The sequence below is a fragment of the Podarcis filfolensis genome (assembly GCF_964270895.1).
Source record: "Podarcis filfolensis genome assembly, chromosome: 5".
NCBI classification, from domain to species: domain Eukaryota; kingdom Metazoa; phylum Chordata; class Lepidosauria; order Squamata; family Lacertidae; genus Podarcis; species Podarcis filfolensis.
Window position 1 is genome coordinate 7,057,840 of NC_139608.1, and position 22,488 is coordinate 7,080,327.

A 22,488-nucleotide genomic window follows, 5' to 3' on the forward strand; every position below is an offset into this window, starting at 1 on the left:
TCACAACCCATTTAAAACTTACAAATGATTCCAATAAAAACAGTGCAGCACCAGCCCTTTCAATAAAGAGAGTCAGTTCCCAACAGCCTGTTGGAACAAGGAAGTCTCCGCCTGCTGGCAAAAGGACAGCAAGGAGGGAGCCTGCCTGGTATCTCCAGGGAGGGAGTGCCAAAGTCTGGGAGCGGCCACCGAGAAGGCCACTGCTGCATTGCTGGGGTTCAAAGCAGTGCACATACACCCTTTCGTTGGAGGGGTATGTTGGTGATGTCTGAACCAGACCAACCATCTCCTTCCTAGAATCATAGAGTTGGAAGAGACCACAAGGGCCATCGAGTCCAACCCCCTGCCAAGCAGGAAACACCATCAGAGCACTCCTGACATATGGTTGTCAAGCCTCTGCTTAAAGACCTCCAAAGAAGGAGACTCCACCACACTCCTTGGCAGCAAATTCCACTGTCAAACAGCTCTTACTGTCAGGAAGTTCTTCCTAATGTTTAGGTGGAATCTTCTTTCTTGTAGTTTGGAACCATTGCTCCGTGTCCGCTTCTCTGGAGCAGCAGAAAACAACCTTTCTCCCTCCTCTATGTGACATCCTTTTATATATTTGAACATGGCTATCATATCACCCCTTAACCTCCTCTTCTCCAGGCTAAACATGCCCAGCTCCCTTAGCCGTTCCTCATAAGGCATCGTTTCCAGGCCTTTGACCATTTTGGTTGCCCTCCTCTGGACACGTTCCAGTTTGTCAGTGTCCTTCTTGAACTGTGGTGCCCAGAACTGGACACAGTACTCCAGGTGAGGTCTGACCAGAGCAGAATACAGTGGCACTATTACTTCCCTTGATCTAGATGCTATACTCCTATTGATGCAGCCCAGAATTGCATTGGCTTTTTTAGCTGCCGCGTCACACTGTTGGCTCATGCCAAGTTTGTGGTCAACCAAGACTCCTAGATCCTTTTCCTCTGTGAGCAACCCACACATACGATGCCGGTGTGAACAGAAGCAATGTACCTTTTGAGTATCAGGTGCATTAAATGAATGCACATAAAACCTCTGAAAGAGAGAGAAAAAACTCCTGTAGACAAGGCTTAAGGCAGGGGTTCTCAAAAGCTGTGGTCTGTGGACCACCAATGCTTCATGAGGTTCCTTCAAGTGGTCTGCAGCACGTCTGTGAATTTGTTGCTGAAACCAGGAAATGGCACATTTCCGTTGCATTAAATAATCACATAGATTTTTAATTGCATTTGTACTGCTTCTTTTAGCGCCTAGCCTGTATTGTCTTGGGACTACTGTTTGAATTCAAATTGCAATACGACAAAATACAAAGAAATAAAGAAGCGCTAAACATACAATTGAAAACCAAACAACATCAGGCATAGTGCACTGCAATTGCTACAACAAGCAAAAAAAACTATTAAGTGGTTTGTCAAGACATTCCGCGATTTTCAAGTGATCCATGGGGAAATGGTTTGGGAACCGCTGCCTTAGGACTCAGGCACAGTCCTTGTTTCAAATTCCAGGATTTAGTCCTGGAACGTGTAAATAAAAAGGGGAGGAATAAGAATGTAAGAACTGCCTTTAATGGAACATCCCAAAAGATTAGTCTGGCTCTAATAGTGACCAGACCAGCTGCCACCAATTTGGTGCCCTTTGGATGTTGCTGGATGATGGTCAACCCTGAGCATTGCACATTCTCCCTGAGGCTGATGGGAGATGGAGTCCAAAAAACCTATAGAGAGCACCAGGTTGTGGAAAGCTGGGCCAGAACCGTGGGAACTTCACAGGCCGGTCATGCGGGAGGCAAGAGTCCCCTGTGAACTGCCCCCAGCACCCCATAATCAGAGGTAGACAGCTCCTGACCACTGAAGTTTAATATGGCAAAAGCCTGTCATAAACCTCTTAAATAACTTTTATTTACGTAACAGGCAGATGGAAAAACAGCAGTCCCTTTTGCCTTTCTTTATTGCTTCTTTTCCCTTTCCCTTTCACTTCTTTTCCTTTTCTTCTCTCTTTCATTTCTTTTTCTTGCTTCTTTTCCTTTCCTTTTTTCCCTTTTGTACCTGTTTTTGCCTTTGTCTCTTGTTTTCTATACCTTGCCGTATTATGAAAAGCTTTAATAAAAACCTTAACACATAAACTTTACCTCCATACATAATCTTTTTAAAAATAATGATGATGATGATGATTAGCTTAAAGATAAATTATATTTCCACCACAATTTCTTCTATATTTCAAAGGGAACAGCTTTTCTAGGCACCATGAGGCAATTTCAGTATGCATGGTGCTACCTTTTCTGGATGCCAACAAAGATCTACTACACAATCCTGTGCAGGTTTACTCAGAGGTAAGCCCCACTGATTTCAACAGAGCTAGCAAATGTGTTTAGGAATGGCATTTTAAAATGTTCACGCTATTTCCTCCCAGTAGTTTTTACAGTTGTCTTTTAAAAAAAAGTCTATCTGTCTTCCTCCCTCCCTCCCACGCCTGCTCTGAGGTTACCTGTACCTTAAATGCAGTTTATCGCGCCCATCTGGTTTTTAATTATTTCATACATAAGCAACCATATCATCCAAAATAAGATCATTGTAGCTGAGACTATTAAATTTGCCCCATAAGACAAATCTCCCTGGCTTCTCTTGAGGATTAAAGGCATAATCATAAATCACTGGTAATATCGGTGACTCTGGAGGGCAATGAAAGGTTTTGGCAAAGCTGCTGCCTGTGTCCTTTATGCAAGCTCTTTCGAAAGAGCTTCCCTTCCCTTTAGAAATAGCCTTTTTGCTCATCTATCTCCTACCCCCCCCCCCGGTTCAGGCTCGGCAACTGGCTTTGGTACGGTAATTACGTAGGCAGCAGAGACAATGCCTTTATTATTAATTTAATATAGTAATTGTGCTGCCAGGCGGCAGCAGGGGCAAGTCCTCTGGGACAATGCAGGAATGCTCTCCAAGAACCTTGCACAGATTGCTCAACCACCTGGGAAAGGCCCGGTCTACCCTACCTCCACGCTGTCAGGAGAGATGCTTCCATCTCCGGCCGTGTCTGCTGCTTCGTCGTCCTGAAACATAGCTCGCTTATACTCCGCCATCTGAAGAGGGAAACCATGAGAGAGAGAGAGAGAGAGAGAGAGAGAGAGAGAGAGAGAGAGAGAGAAACGCTAATTGCTGGAAAAATTGCTCGCAGGCAGCATCAATTCCATTAAGGCTCTGTTGGTACTGCCAACACGATGCCATTCATAGTTCAGTCTTCATCAAAGGAACCCTGGGAGTTGTAGTTTAATTACGGGGTTTTCTGTTAAGGGAACTCAGAAGTGCAGATAACCAAGCCTCTACGACACTTGCTTGGCATTAAATTCTGGACTTGAGATTCATTTTTGTCGTCCCTCCCCCCGCCCGGTGTTCGTTAAAACAAGCTTTTGCATACTGGATTGTAACTTAATTTCCCGTGATGAAATGCATGGCACATCTTGAAGTGCAGCTGAGCTCTGAGTGCCTTTGTCCACGGGATATCTCCTTTCGCACTCAGCTATTCTGTTTTGAAACCACTTTGTTCAGCTGAAGGAATGCAAATCTTAATGGGTCTAGAACAGGGGTCAGCAACCTTTTTCAGCCGTGGGCCGATCCACCATCCCTCAGACCATGTGGTGGGCCGGACTATATTTTGAAAAAAATATGAATGAATTCCTATGCCCCACAAATAACCCAGAGATGCATTTGAAATAAAAGGACATTCTACTCATGTAAAAACATGGTGATTCCCGGACCATCCATTGGCCAAGGAACAATCCAAAACTGAAAATGCAGCTGTGTGGGAAAACAGTAAGAACAGCACAGGTCTGTCTACTCTAGAAATGCAGGGTTGCCACATTTTCTCCTGACAGACGTTTCACACTCTTAAGTAACAGGCAGAAATTCAACAGATGCTGCGTTTTTGAGTTTGGAGATGCAATGATGGAGAAAGAGGCAGTGGCTGGGTCATGCAGCAGTCAAAGGGATATAACTTCTATTTTTTAAAAGTGGCAACTCATTTTCTCTCTCTGTTATAGACAAAGTTATTTTCTTTACACAAAACACATGCGCTTTTAAAGGTATCTAATCTTTGCCAACCATTGACGGCAGCTCAGGACAGGCATGTAGCAGAGAGCAGGGCTGTTTGGGGTGGGGGTCACTATTCAAATTAAGTAGGAAGAAAATTCAAATTCTATATTCAAAAGAAATGACCCAAAACAACACTTATCAATCTATGCTTCCTCACACTGCATTCTCAGAATTTGCTGTTGCTAAATTTGGTCCTTCTGTTTGAGTAAGTCGCGCCATGCAGGCAGTTCCACAGCTGCTCTTCCACTTCTACGATTGCCAACTTTTGAATCTGCTCCTGAAACTGTGCATTTAATGACTGCAGGAATTAGCAGGTGATCATGTCAGAGGTTTCTAAGCTGAGGTTGGATGGCCAGATATCTGTCATGGGTGCTTTCGTTGAGATTCCTGCATTGCGGGTGGTAGTGGTGGCGGGCTTGGACCCAGGGCTATTTTTCTAGAAAAAGAGGTGCCAGAAGAATTCACTGTTAATACCTCCCTTGTTCTCTAATAATAATAATAATAATAATAATAATAATAATAATAATAATAATAATAATAATTTATTTATACGCTGCCCATGTGGCTGGGTCCCCCCCAGCCATTCTGGGCGACTTCCAACAAAACACTAAAATACAATAATCTATTAAACATTAAAAGCTTCCCTAAACGGGGCTGCCTTTAGATGTCTTCTAAAAGTTTGGTAGTTATTTTTCTCTTTGACATCTGGTGGGAGGGGGTTCCACAGGGTGGGTGCCACTACCGAGAAGGCCCTCTGCCTGGTTCCCTGTAACTTGGCTTCTCGCAGCGAGGGAACCGCCAGAAGGCCCTCGGAGCCGGACCTCAGCGTCCGGGCAGAACAATGGAGGTGGAGAAGCTCCTTCAGGTATATTGGGCCGAGGCTTTAAAGGTCAGCACCAACACTTTGAATTGTGTTCGGAAACATACTGGGAGCCAATGTAGGTCTCTCAAGACCGGTGTTATATGGTCTCGGCAATGGCACCCACCTGAGAGGTGCCAGAACTGAGTTTCAGTGAATTCAGGCTGAAAAAAGCTCTGGTCGGACCAGATGACCCTTGAGGTCCCATCCAACTTCTATTGTTTCTATCTCTATGCCATTAAAAGTTTCCTTCGTTAGTATCTGCATCTCGGGCTGCTTCTCAAAAGAGCAGAACGTCACACCCCCCACACCCCAGGTCAGTTGGCAACCCTCTTTACTTCCATGGTGTCCATCGCTTGCAGAACCTCCCAGAATTCCTCGCACCCCAGCTGAAACAGACACGTAATTTCTCATCTCTGAAGATGATGGTCCTTTCCAGTAAATTAAAGGCCTCAGGCGTGCTGGGAGTTTTCATTTCCCCCTGCTGTGCATGGTGGCTGGCCCAGAGGGGTCGTTTGCACCCAGTCCATGCCAAATGCACAGGTCAGCCCCCGCCTAGGTGCCAGTTTGGTGAAGAGGGAAGCCCAGCAGGGCCTCACAAGCTGAGAGCCCTTTTATCTTCCTCAGGTTGTCATGACTGTCTTGCTGGCTCTTTTGTCTCCCTGACAAGTGTCACACTTGCTTCCGAGAGAGAGGCTTATCCTCCATTCCTTGGCAACCCAAGGCTCTGTCCCCTAGCAACACCATCGCGGCTGCCGGGGCCTCCTCCTCCTCCTCCTCTCTCAGCACCTCTCCTCAACCCACCATGCTGGAACTTCCCATAAAAGCAGAAAGGTGCCACACTAAGGAACCAGCCGAGATGGAGACAGGCAAAGGTGGCTTGAAAGGGAAAGGGACCTGAGAGGGCATAGCTGAGGGGCAGCGCAGGAAATCTGCCCTCAGTGTCGAGGACATTTTAGGTCACTCCTTGGCACTAGCTTTCCACGGGTATCAGGAGGAATATGCAGAAAAATCACCCGGTCCACGCACACCCAAGCAGTTAACCACATGCAGGCAGTGATGAGTCATGGGAAGGAGAGATTTAAAATCGCCCCGGTTTACTAATATTAATGAATACGATTAACAATTTATGTTAGTGTTAATTTGTACTAATATTGGGAGGGAGGGATGGCTGTCATTCTAATTAACTACTTTTATCTCATCCTTCTTCTGAAGAAGCTTTTGCTGGTAGACGTGGAGTTGTCCCTTTTTATCCTCCCAACCACCTAAGTGAGGGAGGGAAGAATGAGACGTAAGTGTGCTCACAGGCCCTGTCCCCCTCCCAAACACATTTAGGGGAAAGCAGGACCAGGGCCGGCCCTAACATTAGGCAGAGTTGAAGGGGTCAGCTTAAGTGTAGCCATGATTGTTCCTCTGACCCAGATTCTGCTTGCAAACCACATGACCTTTTTAGCTGACACCTGTGCCTCATAGGAAAGGTTGTGCTGTTAACCTGGCTGACTTGGGTGGTTGTAAAGTTCCTATTATTCTCTGAAAAATAAAGCTCGGGAGGGAAGGGGTACAAGCAGCTTGCTTGAACCTGCTTTTAAAGGAACTAAGCCATCAAGTCCCTTTGGAGACAGACCACAAAGTTCTCCTCTTGACACCCTTTGTCTATGCTTGATGCAAAAGGGTATCAAAATAGCACATCCTCCAACATTTCTCTGATGAAAATAGGGATGTCCTATCCCATAATAATAACAAGAATAATTTTATTATTTATACCCCGCCCCTCTGATTGGGTTGCTCCAGCCACTCTGGACAGCTTCCAACATATATAAAAACACAGTAACACATTTAAAAACTTCCCTATACAGGGCTGCCTTCAGATGTCTCCTAAAAGTTGTATAGTTACTTATCTTCTTTGCTTGGGGGTCAGATAACTCCATACCCTCCAACATTTCTCCGATGAAAATAGGGACGTCCTAAGGAAAAGTGGGACATTCTGGGATCAAATCAGAAACCGGGATGGCTTATGTAAATCCGGGACTGTCCCTGGAAAATAGGGATACTTGGAGGGTCCAAGGACGCTTTATATAGGGCCCTCAGCCTTTCAGAATGTGAAATGTGAGCTGACATGATCTGAGATCTTGCAGATAGGAGAAATTGACTAGCAACGAGAGGTTTAAGAGCTGGGAGGGTGGAGTTCCCAAGGTGCCATCTGACACTGCCCCATGGATTTGCAGTTCTCTCTCCAGAGATAATAAGGGCTAGGAAAACAGGACAGGCGAAAGTAAGAAAAACAACAAGTGGGTCTCAAGGTATCAAATGACATGTTTTCATAAAAAACAGGCACAGGCCCTATAACTGAGGACAAAATAGTAGCTCATCTAGTATCACAGTTATTCTCAAAAAATATCAGGCACAAGCGAATTTAAGCATTCATAACTTGCTGTGTTTCCTGCTTCTCTACAGAAGTTTACTTAAATCAATGGGCACAAACCTGATGTCTGAAGTAGCAATATTCATAAACCAGTAGGGGGACATTTCTTTTTAACCAGGGCATTCAGAGACTGATCTTAAGATGGCCATAATACGAACAAATGGATTTCAGAGGGAGGCTGCAGTGTGAAACTGCTGAATTACAATTCATCAAGATGTTCAACTCCATTTGTTTGGGTCTGAATCAAGACAACGGTTTCCTTTCCCAGCACAGATGTTCATTAACTCAGCACTGCTGCCAAGGGGATGGTTCTGTCACCTACTGCTGCTGTTGTAAAAGGGTCACTGCGCTTGTCTTGCATGCATTCTATCCAGGAGCGGCTGCTGCAGTAGTGTCATTGCTGTGTAAGAGGATGGGATGCATCACACACCAGTAGGAATGCCACATTGCACAGCAGTTGCACAGCCCTGGTTTCATTGCTGTGCTGCACCAGTGAGTGGCAGTTTTGGACAGGGGTGTGGCACCATACCAGCACATTGGCTGCTTCTGAATCCAGTTATAATTGAATTGCCAGTATCAATACTTCTTCCATTTCTCTTCCCTCTGATCTCACTCCTTACAATTCACTGCCACCACAATATGCATGTATAATACGTATTTATATTTGAGGATTATGCTTCCTGTATCTGCTGAAGTGGGCTCTTGTCCACACAAAAACTTGAAGCTTGTTGCCATAACACATTTCATTAGCATTTTAAGACTCTTTGTTGATCTTGCTGCAACAGATTAACATGACTAGATAGTAAGAAAACTAGGAGGTTCGTAGGGAAACAAATATTCCTGGGCATCCCTAAAGGACCAGCATCAGAGAACCATCTATTTATGCATGCAGCAGTCAATGAGAACAGAGACCCATGGAGGGATGTAATGGTTCTTGCAAGGAGGGCAAGAGCACCCAAGACTGTAAGCTAGAATTCTGTCTGCCCCAGGGAAGAGAGAGGCACATTTTTCAAGTGGGGTTTGGCTAAAAAAAAAAAGTAGAAAAAGATCAAGGATCTGGAAACCAAGCCTTATGAGGAACGGTTGAGGCAGCTGGGATTGTTTAGCCTGGGAAACAGGTGACTGAGAGAACATATGATAGCCATCTTCAAATATTTCTAGGGTTGTCAAATAGAAAATGGAGCAAGCTCGTTTTCTCCTGCTCTGGAGGGTAGGACCCTAACCCATGGATTCAACTTACAAGAAAGGAGATCCGACTAACCATCAGGAGGAACTTTCTGCTGGCAAGAGCTATTCGGCAGTGGAACAGACTACCTTGGGAGGTGGTGGACTCTCCTTCCTTGGAGGTTTTTAAGCAGAGGTTGGATGGCCATCTGTCAGGGATGCTTTTAGTTGAGATTCTAGCATTGCAGGGGGTTGGACTAGATGACCCTCGGAGTCCCTTCCAACTCTATAATTCTATGATTCTAGGTGCCCTATGGAGGGCAATGATACACTGCCCCCTTTTGTGTTTAAGAAAAGGCATTGCAGCCACTGCCGTTTATTTCTTTTAGAGCAATTAGAGCCCACTGTTTCCCAGAGCAGGTTCAAGGGGCATGATGCTATTCTGTATTCCAGGCTTCCTCAACCTCGGCCCTCCAGATGTTTTGAGACTACAATATCCATCATCCCTGACCACTGGTCCTGCTAGCTAGGGATCATGGGAGTTGTAGGCAAAAAACAGCTGGAGGGCCGAGGTTGAGGAAGCCTGTATTGAGAGTGCTGGATTCTCTTTCATTGCAGGTTCTTAAGCAGAGGAGGGATGGCCATTTGCCATGGTTGCTTTAGTTGAGATTCCTGCATCGCAGGGGGTTGGACCTGATGATCCTCAGAGTCATTGCTCTGGACTGGCCTTTCTCCACATCCAGAAACATACCCAGTACCCAGAACCAGCGACTAGGGTTGAAAAATGCAACAGTTGGGTGGGGTAGGCTTCTTTGAGGGAAGGAGATTCTTAAAAGTCAAATTTGGATAAAAACTGAACAGCGGCATACCACCAGCTATAGAGAGCAGTCATGCCAGGCATAGGCAAAGTCAGCCCTCCAGATGTTTTGGGACTACAACTCCCATCACCCCTAGCTAACAGGAGCAGTGGTCAGGGATGATGGGAGTTGTAGTCCAAAAACATCAGGAGGGCCAAGTTTGTCTGTGCCTGAGTCATGCAGCGGGATGGAATCAAAAGAAGCACTGAATGCTAAGGTGGCTCATGACTGTTCATCACAGAGGTGACAACCTTCTACAGTAAACCTCTTACAGTAAACCCAAAGTTCTGCAACACACACGGCTAGGTGGTTCAAGCTGCTCAGGTCAGGAGTCCATCTGCTGTTTCTTTTAATACCAAGTTCTTCTCGATTCTGTTTGGTCCCCAAATCTAGTTGGGCGTTGATTTATTCAGGTTGCTGGTGGTGTGCAATTCTGTGCCCTGGCCCCTGGAAGAGCCACTGGCATGTATCAAAATACCACGTCAGGCTTGCAGGGCAGCACCTGTCAGTTCCAGCAGTGTGGACAAAGGCAGGCCTTGTTAGATTTCTTCCCTGGGGTTGACGGGCCTTGCAGAGGGTAAATGAAGCCCCAGGGGTTCAAAAAGGGCATTGGAGAGGAATAGTGCAAGAAGGAGGAGGAGGAGGAACTATGAGCCTCCGAAATAAAGGGGAAGAGTCACAGCTCAGTGGCAGACATCTGCTTTCCATGCAGAAGGTCCCAAGTTCAACTTACAGCATCTCCAGGAAGAGATGAGAGAGAACGCTTCCTAATACTATGGAGAACTGCTGCCAATCAGTGTAGACAAATTGAACTGGATGCCCATCAGTATCAGTGGAATGAAGCCACTGATGCACCTTCCTTGCCAACGAAGAATCTCTGTGCTTAATGAGATGATCCCACAAAGCAATAGTATTCCTTGTTTTTGTTTTGTTTTTACATGTTTTTACATCCTAGCGATGGTGACAAGTGATAAATGCCGATTGTATTTTGGTATTTCTTAGCTTTATTTCATTCACATCCCCAAGAATTTGGGTTGGGGGTCGATTGCAGGTTAGTAAATTCATCAAGTTTGGGAAACCCTGCACCAAAATGCGGACATAGCTCTCGTCCATGTGCAGAGTTCTGGGTTTCCAAGCCTGCTGCAGCCTCAGGGATGCCGGAAGATGGAAAACATGACTTGCTTTCCTCCTCACAACCATGACCTTTCCATTCCAGTGCTGTTGTTTTTGTTTTTCTTTTTTTTGAAAAAAGAGAGATTACATTTTCAACCCTTGCGTCCTCAGCATCCAAATGGCAAGGAGCCAAGGCCCAAGGACGTGTCACCTTCACGTAACACCGTGTGCAAGGCTTTGCAAATATACAAACACCTTGCTGAATCAGGAGCCACACTCAGTTTTCTGATGAACAGTTGGCAGGCAAAGGAAAACAAGAGTCGGCGAAGGAAGGTTCCAGTGAACCGTTGGCATCTCGGCATATGCCTCGCCAATATGTTGCCAGTGGAAATGGGCATTCCCACCCTGCCACCCACTCTACCAGCTTGAGGGATGCCCATCTCCTGGGGGCGGGGAAATGAAGGATCCATTCTCCCCCTCACTCGACAAGGCTGCATCTCTCCCTCTTGCCCCTTCTCCTGTGGTTTGTATTTCTTCGACTCCTTCCTTCCCTTACCAGTAAAAGGCCAATGAAAATTAAGCTACTCGCTTTCCTTCCAAATTCCCACACCTGATCTCAATCTTCCCTTTTTGACCGTTGTGTTTGCCCAACAGAACAGTTGTTTTCTCGCAGTTGTCGTCCCCACCCTCAGCAAACTGGGTTCTTTCAAGGGGAGCTTGTGCTTCCTTCAAAGCTCACCCACCAGAAGGCGAATCACGGCAGACAAGCTTCTCTAGAAACATGGCAGGTCTCCTGCGGCTGCCATCCTTCCTTTGCTGCGAGGAGCTGCAAGACAGCATAGGGCAGGGCTTGCCCATGCCCACAGGGATCCCCTCCCCACAGCTGAAACAGGGCTTGGAAACATCCTGTTGTGGCAGTAGAGAAGGGTGTGGCGTGTGCTGGTTGCAGGGTGTGTGTGTGCCCATGACAGTCTCACCTTTTTGCACATGTGCTAAAGGGCTCCAGAACACTGGCAGCGCTTGGCATAGGGTGTCGTGCAAGACTCATAGGGGCAGGCCAGGCCACTGCATGAGCCAACTGTACACTCTAGGACAGGGGTGGGGTGGGGCACTTCCTTGTGGCTAGCCTTCTGGGAGTCACATGACAGTGGTGGTTGGGGCCAGTGGAAAGTGGGTGTGGCCATCCACTCTCTCATACAGAGGGATAGCTCAGTTGGTAAAACGTGAGACTCTTAATCTCAGGGCCGTGGGTTCAAGCCCCACATTGGGCAAAAGACCCCTGCATTGCAGGGGGTTGGACTGGATTCCCTTCATGGTCCCTTCCAACTCGATAATTTCCATGATTTCTATGATTCTACACACATCCCCATTCATACACAGGAACACCCACCAATTCATATAAATGGAGACATGAACACCCACAGTCACACGTAACAACGGCACATTCATTCTCACATAGAACACACACACACACTCATCCATCCATCCCCACTCACACCCATTCATTATCCTCTCTCCATCTCTCTCTCACACACACACACACACATGGGATACTTCAGGATTTCCTACAATATACAAGAGTAGTCAAAGACTCCCTTGGGAGGTGGTGGACTCTCCTTCCCTGGAGGCTTTTAAGCAGAGGTCAGATGGGGCCACCTGTCATGTATGATCCAGTTGAGATTCCTGCATCGCAGGGGGTTGGGCTAGATGACCCTCGGGGTCCCTTCCATCTCTGCAATTCTATTATTCTAATAGGTGCCAAGTGAGCTTGAACACGCATTGCATTTTGCATTCCTGATGCCACAAAGCTCGTTCCCTACCACCCACCCTCCTCGCACCTAATTCTCTACCACTGTACCTTCCCCATTCCCACACATCCCTGGCAAAGCACACAACAACAAAGGAGACTGTTTGTGAAGCTCCCGGCCACAAACACCAGGGCAATTGGTGCTTGGGAGGAGGACGTGCCTGCGATTAACATTTGGGCGTGGGCAAGGGGGTGTGCATGGGGGAGAGCATGCTGTTTGAGATGTGGGCCATGAAATGTTGGCGAAGAGATCAAGATGCTACTTGGATGCAGAACCTGTGGTGCTGAGCTGCCAGCTTTGGGGAGGGGGAATCGAAGGCTACATACAGAAACAGCATCCCAGGCACCAATCCTCTGCACACATTTTACCTGTGAGCAGGGCATGGGTGAATTTGTCAGTTTAGGTTTCTGGGGGGCTCTCTCGTTTTCCCACTCTTAAGTTCAGTTCCCCACATTCCCACATCACTCTGTGAAAGCTATTTTTTCAGCCTCCTGGTAAACCCACCAGCATCTTAATTCCAATTTCTCCTAACATGCACAAAACAATTCATCTCCCCCCCCCCCAATATAACGCACGTTATCTTCAACAATATTTGCATTCTTGCACGCGCTGCTTGGCTGGAGGGCCGCATTGCAAAATTCGGAGAAGAGCGGATTTCTAAGGGTGGCCACGATTCCGTTCTTGAATTGGCGATATGCAAACGAGGCGGGTTCGCCTTCAGACGAGAAAACGAATCGGACCCCCTGCCTTATCCCTTCGTAGGGTTTTTCTTTCGACCAAACCTGGCAGGATCGGTAGATATTAAGTGGCAGAGCCAGGATCGGACCGGGGTGGGGGCATGGGAAACAACCACTCAGCGTCCACCTCTGGCACCCACCTCCAGAATGAAAAGTGTCTCTCTGTGTGCGCCGTTACAGAGGATGGTGATGGAGGTTTCCCTCGCTAAAAAGGTGGAGGCGGAGTGCGGGGCTGAGGGGGAAAAGTTGAGGGTGGTTCATTTCTCCATCTCTCACCCCTTCGCCCTCCCTTCCTCGCCCCCACCCACCATCACCACCGCCCTCCCGCGGGGCTTACTTGCATCTTCGCCTGGGGAGCGCAGGTGGCGAGGGGCTATTACGCGCGGGCCGGCGTCGTCGCGGGGCTTGCTGCTTGCCCCGCCCGGCCCTCCAGGAAAACAAGCCCGCCCACCCGGGAGCGGCGAGGCGAGGACCCGGCTCTCCTTTCCCCGAAAGCAGCAAAGACAAGGCGGTAGCTGCCGCCACTACTTACGTTGCTGCCAAGATCCTGGAGCGCTACGTTCATGCTGGCGATGGGGACGCGGAGGGACCCGGCGGGCACCGCCGCCTCCTAGCGCCGGACCCAGCCACGGGCGAGCCGGCCAGGAGCTGGAATAGGAACGGCAGGGTCCTCCGTCTCGTGGGCCATGCCGAGCTGCTCCACCAGGGGGGATGCGAGCCACCGTTGGGCGGGCCGGGCCCTTCAGTCCCTCCCTGCCCAGCGCGCCACGAGGAGAGGAGGCGCGCAGTGAGCGCACGCGGAGAGTTGCTATGGCGAGCCGACCATCGCAGCAGCAGCAGCCGTCGGGCCCGCAGCGCAAGCGGCGCGCTCAGCTCCTCCCAGCGCAAGGCAGACGCCGGGCCTTGCAGTGCCGCCGGCGGCAGAGAAGGTCAGCGAGCGCGGGCTCTGCAGCGAGGACCGAGTGGGTGGGCGAGCGGTGTTGCTCCGGCGCGCTCCCTCATCTCTCCCTCTTTACGCACGGGCACACCCAGGCGGTGAGTTGACCGCCAGGCTTCCAGAGCTCTTTTTGGAAATGAGACCGACTCCACCGCAGAGCTTTCGGAACAAACCCTTCCTCCAAGTTGCTAGTCCTCATGGAAGCAACCCCCCCCAACAACCCCAAACCAACAAGCCAAAATAGCCAACCAGCACAAAACACTTGGGAGCGTTCGGGCGTGGAATGGTGAGCTCCGGTTCTAGGGATGCCCAACTAGAAGGAACAACCCCTTGCAGGCAGCCTGGTATGGCAATTTACCTCATGTACAGCCTGAGCCTAGGAAGAGTTTCTTATTAACAGGGAGAAGACTTTCTGCACTTGCTCTTCATCTAGTAGAATAGGAGAGCTGGAATTTTTCCCCACACCTGGTAACTTATGCACCCCTTTGGTTTCAGATAGTACATAGGTAAAGGGACCCCTGACCATTAGGTCCAGTCATGGCCGACTCTGGGGTTGCGGCGCTCATCTCGCTTTACTGGCCGAGGGAGACAGCGTACAGCTCCGGGTCATGTGGTCCGCTTCTGGCGAACCAGAGCAGTGCACGGAAACACCGTTTACCTTCCTGCTGGAGCGGTACCTATTTATCTACTTGCACTTTGACATGCTTTTGAACTGCTAGGTTGGCAGGAGCAGGGACCGAGCAACAGGAGCTCACCCTGTCGTGGGGATTCAAACCGCCAACCTTCTGATCAGCAAGCCCTAGGCTCTGTGGTTTAATCCACAGCACCACCTGCATCCCTAGTACAAGGGTAGATGAGTCTAAAAAGCCTGAGACACAATTTTCATGGCCCTCTAGCAGCTATAGTGGCTCATTGGTTGCCAGATGTGAAATATATTGACATTATTTTCCTACCCCACTAATCTGCTCCTGCTCCCACTCAAACATTAAAAACAGGAGCTCTCTGTTGGATTGTTTAGCTGTGATTCCTGCATTGCAGGAGGTTGAACTAGATGGCCCTTGAGATTCCTTCCAGCCCTACAATTCTATTACTACAGCCCTGGGGTGATTTTGTGCAGGGCAGCTATGCATTGTCCTTTGTGTTTAATGCGTGTGCCACATGATGTTCATGACTGATTCTTAACAGTAGGGATCTTTACCTGCAAAATCAAGACTGAAACTCTTGGTGCCTTAGAGACCAACGGCCCATCTAGACTGGTGTTTCTCCCCTCCCCCATCTGGGTGTTTTCTGCAACATATAATTGTGCATTTTTTGGTCTTTACAGCCACAGCAGATGCTGTAACTCTCCAACAGCTTGACTTCACCCCCAATGGTGCACTCTTCCATTGTCTCTCAAGGCAGACGGATGGCAACAATTTTGCCTTAGTGCTTGGCTTATACGGGACTGGACCACACACCATTAATCTTTAGTACTTGTTCTGTGATGCTTCCCCAATGCATTATTGCTATATGGAGGGGCACTCTTGCACTACAACAAAAGCGGAACAGCAACAAACAAATCAGAACCTGGAATCTTTGAGGGGTAAAAAGTTGCGGGAAGTGAACTTCTCTAAGCCTTCCTTCTCAGGTCTCAAGGATCCACAGACTGTCAGGATGTCTCTTATCTTCTGAGGTTTTGACTAAGCCAAGGGCTTTGGGGCTTGCTGATTTAGGCTGCTTCCACCCTGCACACCTGGTCTTTGGGAGATGCCACAGCTAGGTGGTAAATCACATCCTTTGCAAAAAGTCCCAAGATCTCATATTTAGCAAGATTTTACAATGTCTCCAGCAAACACTATTGTACACAAGTTCCGAGTCTCCTGCTAAGGAAGTTTCTCATACCCCTTCCTTTCATCTACCTTGCCTTTTATGGCTCCTCTGGGGAAACCCTTGCCAATTCCTCTTGGCCTTCCTGCTCTGTCCTCCTCCTTTCTCTCTTTCCTTGTCTGCTTTCCTCTGTATTTATGTCTCTACTTCTGGGAGCCTTTCACTAGCAACTCTGCCGATCTCCACTCCTTGCCCTCCAACCTCCCCCTTCCTGGGACCTCTCTCTGACACACTTAACAGCTGCCGGTTTACTCTGCTGCTCTTTTTTCCAGCGTGTGGCCTTGCCACACCCCTTCTGGCACACTCCATACACAGCTCTCAGAGCGCCTGGTACACAACTGTCCCGGTACTTCCTCTCCCAGGACTTCAGTAGGAAGCTTTGGGAGATGTGCTGATTGCAAACAAAGCAGAATGACCACCCCAAAACGTTGCAATCAGTACTGAAAGCGGGATTGTGTATAACCTTCCCAATATCATCATGTGCACAAATAGTCATGAATGCGCAATATAAATGCCATATGGAGAGGCCCTGGCTGGTTTTGGCAGAAGCTAGTGTGGACTAGCGACCACTCTGTCAGGTGCACAATGATCTCTTCACCATCATCTCATTCCTAGTAGTTCACTGTTTGTGTATCATGTACCCACTTTTCCTCCTGCAAAATTAACAGCTTGCCTGGAGTCCTGGGTCGGGGACATCAAGCTTCTGAGAGGCTCAGCTAGAAGGCATTATTTTTTAAAGGATTGGGGTGCTTCTGTAAGCTTTAACAGTGTACTTTTATTTTGGTTATTGGCTGTTATTCAGATTGTATAACAGCTGCTTTGTGAAGCTACTTTCCTAAAATGCAGAATGCTAGTTTGTTCAATAAATATAACAAATAAGGCCTAGGCAAATAAGAACGAAGTCTCTATGTATGATGCTGAAAGTTCAGCCAACCGACTTAGCCCCAGGAATGTCTCTCTAGGAGGGGCATTCCAAATGTGTGGGGTGGGACAAGTGAAAAAGCCCTTTCTCCCGTAACCTCCCACCTAACCTCAGAGGTTGGGCAGACTTAAGAAATGCTTCCAAAATCTGCTCCGGTGCCCACAGGACAAGGCAAGCCTGTTGCTCAGCACCAAGGAGAGTTCCTAGTGAGCAACTTGCTTTTGACAAGGCTTGGAAATGAACTGAAGTCTTTTGAGCCTCTGCATAAGAACACAGGAAGCTGCCTTAGAGCAAATCAGACCATTACCTTCAATGACTGGCAGAGGCTGTCCAGAGTTTCAGGCTGCAGTTTCTCCCAGCCCTACCTGACAATGCTGGAGGTTGAACCTGGGGCCTTCCGCATGCAAAGCATAGGCTGTACCACTGAGCTGCAGCCTCTGTGACAGGAGGGAGCCAGCAGGAAACCACACTGAGAAAGTTGGCATCAACTCTTTATTAGCAGAAATAGGATCTACACAGGAGTGCCAGGCCTACTGAGCACAGCAACTCTTCTCTGGCAGGTCTTGCCCCCATGAAACACATGCGAAGACTAAAGGTCCCCACCTCCCCACAGCTGCCTAAGTCCCTGCCTCTGAAGGGTTTTCCCCAAGCAATCTGAGACTGTGCCTGAGTGAAGCCAACTTCTCCACTCTCTTCATACCTCTTCTGTTTCTGGGAGACCAGGAGGGAGGGGAGCTTGTCACCGTAGGAGGGGGAGGCACCCGCGCCTCTTCACCAGCTGGATTCGTCTCTGCCTCTTGGCCTCCCTCCTCCCTGTGTCACCTTATGCCTCTGATTCTGGACTTCTCTCTGACACAGACTCCTCCCGCTAACTAAGCCCTGTTTCCTTTTCAGCTTCCGACACCTCCTCCTCCCAGTCTTCTCCTTCTGACCACTCATGATCACCTACCACCACTCCCTGGGCTCTGAGCCTTCTTCCCTTGGGGGATCCCCAGCCGGTTCTCCCCAACATTCTTCTGCGCCCAACCAGTCTGTGACACTCTGCTTCTATTCCACCTCTCCTGCACTCCATGGGCTCCTGAACTGGATGCTTCCTACACTGTTGGGCTAGCAAGGTACTTTGGGAAGCATTTCCAAGGGAAGACATGCATGTTTATTCTGGTTTGGTTTTATGGACTCTGGTGCTGTGGTCTCTGGTTCAGTAGGTTTCTGCCGGCCAGCCTTGGGTTCAGTGGTCCTCTGATAAGCAAGAACATAGTTTGACTCCTTAGCTGATGACACTGTATTCTCAGCTTAGTGTCCCGTTCGCTGCTGGACTTTAGGATCACGACACTGATGATGACCAGAGAAGTCACAAGGTTATGACTTCTGGGCACGAGTACTGCAATGGAATGTGGCTGCACTTTTTTAAAAAAATCAAAATGGGCACAGGATTAAGTAGGTACAGCAGCCTTGTCACACCCCGAGGGGAGGAAGGGAAAAATTTAACTGCACCATTTATTTACAAATTTATAATCTGCACTTCCATAAATATATAGCAAGGCAGAGTACCAACATACAAGAGTAATAAAATCAACGAGATGCATAAAAGCACCAACAAAACATCAATAATTCTAGCTGACAACTGTCCCCCTCTTTAAAATGGTTGTGTGACTCAGGCGGTAGCCCAGATGTAAATAATAGCTGGGAGGAAGGTTTGAGCTGCAGCATTTTTTGCCTGTCATCTGCTGGGAAGCTTGATGAGTGCCATCTGGTGGAGCTGCGGGTAAACAGAAGCAGATTGTGTTGTAGAGCAGAGCATAGTTGAGGACACATAAAATAGCTGAGCCAAGAACATGGGAAAGCTTCTAGTGGAACCATACATGGCAAATAACTCCCGTGGCACCTCAAAGCCCTCCAGATTTATTGAGGCAAAAGGCTCTTGCAGACTTGTTGTTGTTGTTGTTGTTTAGTCGTTTAATCATGTCCGACTCTTTGTGACCCCATGGACCAGAGCACGCCAGGCACTCCTGTCTTTCACTGCCTCCCGCAGCTTGATCAGAGTCATGTTGGTAGCTTTGAGAACACTGTCCAACCATCTCGTCCTCTATCGTCCCCTTCTCCTTGTGCCCTCCATCTTTCCCAACATCAGGTCTTTTCCAGGGAGTCTTCTCTTCTCATGAGGTGGCCAAAGTCTTGTAGCCTCAGCTTCAGGATCTGTCCTTCCAGTGAGCACTCAGGGCTGATTTCCTTCAGAATGGATAGGTTTGATCTTCTTGCAGTCCATGGGACTCTCAAGAGTCTCCTCCAGCACCATAATGCGGACTAGACAAAAGTAAATAACCACACTAGCAGAAGTCAGTGGAATGATGTCTGCTAGTGAAACAAGACTTCCCCCCTTGCCAAAACTGCTCCGGAGAGACAAGATAAGTCCCCGAACAGCATGCAGGGGGAAGAAGATAGGAGATTGTTCCATCAGGCAAGCATAATGCAACCCTTAATTTTAAAGTCACAATTTTAATTTTAAAGCCACAGGACATGTCTGAAATTTTACTGCAGTTTTTGCTTTACTGCTCTCAACTCAGCTACTCATGTTATTTGAGATGAGTAAAGCAGCATATCCTCCAACATTTATCTGACAGGGAAGTCCCATTCCATAATGATAATTTTAGTATCCATACCCTACACATCTTACTGGGTTGCCCCAGCCACTCTGAGCAGCTTCCAATATATATAAAAACATAATAAAACATGAAACGTTAAAAAACACACCTTGCCTATACAGGATTTCCTTCAGACAGCTTGGGGGTTGGATAACTCCATACCCTCCAACATTTATCCAATGAAAATAGGGACATCCTAAGGAAAAGCGGGACATTCTGGGATCAAATCAGAAACCGGGATTGCTTCTCTAAATCAGGGACGTCACTGGAAAATAGGGACACTTGAAGGGTTTGAAGCAACAGTGGCAACTACTAAGCAGAACAACCTTATCCAGCTATTGTTATAACCTTTAATTTTTAAAAGTGTTCAGTACCTGGGGCTGTAGCAGAAGCAAGGAAGCTTTGGATGCTCAGAAGAGTTATTGAACCGAGGAAGCCTGCATTTTACCGCCTCAACATGAAATAGTGTCAAAAGACACTCCTTCTTAAATTCTTCATTCTTAGGCTGCAGTCTTAAACAGTGAGTCCTAATTTCAAACAAGCATTGATAGGGACTGAAATGTTAATGCTCCTTTCATTATGTTCCAGTTAATGTGTGTTGGATCAGCAAACCAGGATCGAGTGGTGGAGAACATGACCGTGGAAGGTACTTTGAGGCAAAATGGTAGTGAAATTATAGAAGCAGGGGACTGGGGAGGTGTATGTGGAAAAGTACAGGCATTAGGCTTTAGAAATGCTTTTCTTTTTTTGCAAACCAGTAGGTAGGATGTTTATTAAATTATACACATATAATTCAGATTTTATTGAGCTACGCCATTTGGGGGGGGGGAGGGAGAAGTTGCATATTTTAATGCTCTGCAGTATATAAAACCTTGTGCACATACAAAGGAGCATGTCAGAGAGAAAAGTCCTAGTCTAGCATTCTCACTGACATAATCACTTTTGTATGTACCACTCTGGCATGCAAAATGCCACTGCAGATGTTAGTGGGCTTCAGATGCTGCCATCGCCAGCCAGCATGGTCAATAATTAGGGGAAGTAGGAGATGAAGTCTAGCAAATCTGGAGGGCCATAGGTGCACCAGCCTGGCTTTATAAATAAGCCTCTTTCCTGATAAAAATTGGCTATCAGAGCCCGTATGGAATATATTACCTCCCCCACCCCAACCAAGGCCATAGAAAGCATTCTGACTCCTGATGCTGATGATAGACCAGGGCTAGGGAACCTCTGGCCCTCCAGATGTTGCTCCATCATCCTCAGCTGGTCTGGCCAATGGGACTCAGGGCTGATGGGAGTTGTATTCCAACAATGCCCGGCCAACAGACCTGGCCTACAGGATCCTGCCTTGGAGCATTTAAAGGCACCAGGACGATTAACAATGGAGCGGTCAAGGAGAAGATGTGAATGGCCTTTGTTGGATCAAGGCCAGGAAAGTAAGCATTTGCCAGATCTATTTCATGAGTCCATCAATACAAGCTGCCAAGGCTGGGGTGACAGCCAATTAATAAGTGCAGCAGAGCCAAACAGCCGAGCCAGCAGCAGAAAAAGAATGCCAGTGCTATGTAACAGTGTCTCGGGAAGCCAAGTCAAAAGGAAGGGCTTGCAAGGGAAGAGCTTGGGGAAACCAACTCCAGAAAGCAGGAGTTTGGGGTCAAAGAGTCATAGGATGGTGGACACAGAGGGATTATAAAGCAGACAGGGAGATTTGAACTTGAACATATAGAAGGTGAATCCTGGGATTCTTGGGGAGTAGCCTTGGGGAATCTGCTTTGCTTTTGCCTGCCTGAAATGTGTCATTGAACTCTGATGCCTCTTGCATATTTCAACCATGTCTTCGTGCACCATCCAGATTTTCCTGAAAAGTTTCTGTGGGAAGATTAAACTTGGCTGTCCAAAGTGGGAAGTTAACGCACACCAGTAGCTTCTCATGTACAATGGTTCCCAGACACTTCAATATCAATAACAGCTCTGTTTTAGGAGGAACACTCTGGGGGTCGATGCTGCCCTGACCCCAAAGCATCTGCCACCTGTGGCAGGTGCTGCTTTCTGGCTAACGGTAGGGCTGGCCCTGTACAGCTATAACATACAGCTCGGAACATATCCATGGCTTTGTGATAGCTGTATGCAGGGTGGGCTCACCCATGAGACAAGGTGAGGCAACTGCCTCAAGCAGCAGGATCTACAGGGGCAGCAAATCCTGTTGTCAATCTTTCTTCCCCCCCTTATTCCTGAAGTAAATCTTCTCTCACCCCTTCTTCCCTGGTGGGGAAGGGGATGCCATTTTGGGGTCTGCCTCAGGTGCCAAAATGTCTTGGGCCAGTCCTGGCTGTATGCTACCACCAGGAATCAGTCTCTGGATACCAGTCACCTGTGGGCTTTCCAGGTGCACCTGACTGCCCTCTGGAGGTAACAGGATACTGGGATTGACATCATCACTGTAGTCCTTTGGCTACAATTAAACAAAGTATGGGCTTTAAAGCTGTGTGTGATTTACTGTTTCATTCATTAACAGTTTGGGGCCAGGTCCCCCACGAGATTGCCTTACCCCACATGTGCCCTCTCAACTTCTTCGACTGGCGAAATTGGCACTACTATAGGTGACACATAATACCCATTCCGCATTTGTAAGAACTCAGCTGCATAGTGTGGCAGTGCCTACACCTTGGAACTCCCTGCCTATTGAGATCAAGCAGCTGCCCTTCACTGTACTTTTTCTGGCGCCCGTTAAAAACATTCTTGTTTAGACAAGCCTGTCCAGACGCTTAGAAAGTCGAGGCAATCTTAATCTGTTTTAGTATTTTAACGTTTGTGTATTTTAAAAAAGGGTTGTGAATTTTTTCTTGATTTTCTTGTATCTTTTTGTAAACCACTTTGAGAGTTTTCTTTGTTTACAAATGGTGTATAAATTTTATTAAATAAACAAACACATGTGTTTTTATACTATACACTCCCCTATGAACCTCATTTCAAGGGCGACGTATTAATGTAATGAATGAGTATTTTTATGTCAAACTTCTTGTGGGCAAATATATACAGTATACATCTTTTATACCTTCTAAATGAA

At 47.6% G+C, this 22,488-nt stretch overlaps 2 protein-coding genes across 5 annotated transcripts in view; one reads left to right on the forward strand and one right to left on the reverse strand.

The window, feature by feature from the left end:
- Nucleotides 1-13,856, reverse strand: part of ECE2 (endothelin converting enzyme 2) — a 47,585-nt gene extending 33,729 nt beyond the window's left edge. Inside the window, exons 1-3 of one of the 3 annotated variants that reach the window (XM_083612791.1) lie at nucleotides 13,395-13,564; nucleotides 13,198-13,289; nucleotides 3,002-3,088 (exon numbers count right to left, since the gene is read on the reverse strand). In XM_083612791.1, coding sequence (XP_083468917.1) covers nucleotides 3,002-3,088 — 87 coding nt within the window. In that variant the 5' untranslated portion in view covers nucleotides 13,198-13,289; nucleotides 13,395-13,564. Of the gene's footprint in view, nucleotides 1-3,001; nucleotides 3,089-13,197; nucleotides 13,290-13,394 lie in introns of all 3 variants that reach the window. The other 2 variants (XM_083612789.1, XM_083612790.1) reach the window with 2 other exon arrangements.
- On the forward strand, nucleotides 13,769-22,055 carry LOC310762267 (uncharacterized protein; the record flags this gene model as incomplete). Of its 2 annotated transcripts, XM_083613009.1 has the most annotated exons (3): nucleotides 13,769-14,092; nucleotides 20,013-20,070; nucleotides 21,274-22,055. In XM_083613009.1, the coding sequence occupies 3 exons, from the start codon at nucleotides 13,769-13,771 to the stop codon at nucleotides 21,303-21,305; spliced, it is 414 nt and encodes a 137-aa protein (XP_083469135.1). In that variant the 3' UTR covers nucleotides 21,306-22,055. The 2 variants fall into 2 exon arrangements, 1 of the variants encoding a protein (XP_083469135.1); XR_014547908.1 differs by lacking the exons at nucleotides 20,013-20,070; nucleotides 21,274-22,055 and adding an exon at nucleotides 15,319-15,845 and having other exon boundaries at nucleotides 13,986-14,092.
- Nucleotides 22,056-22,488: the final 433 nt, after the last annotated feature.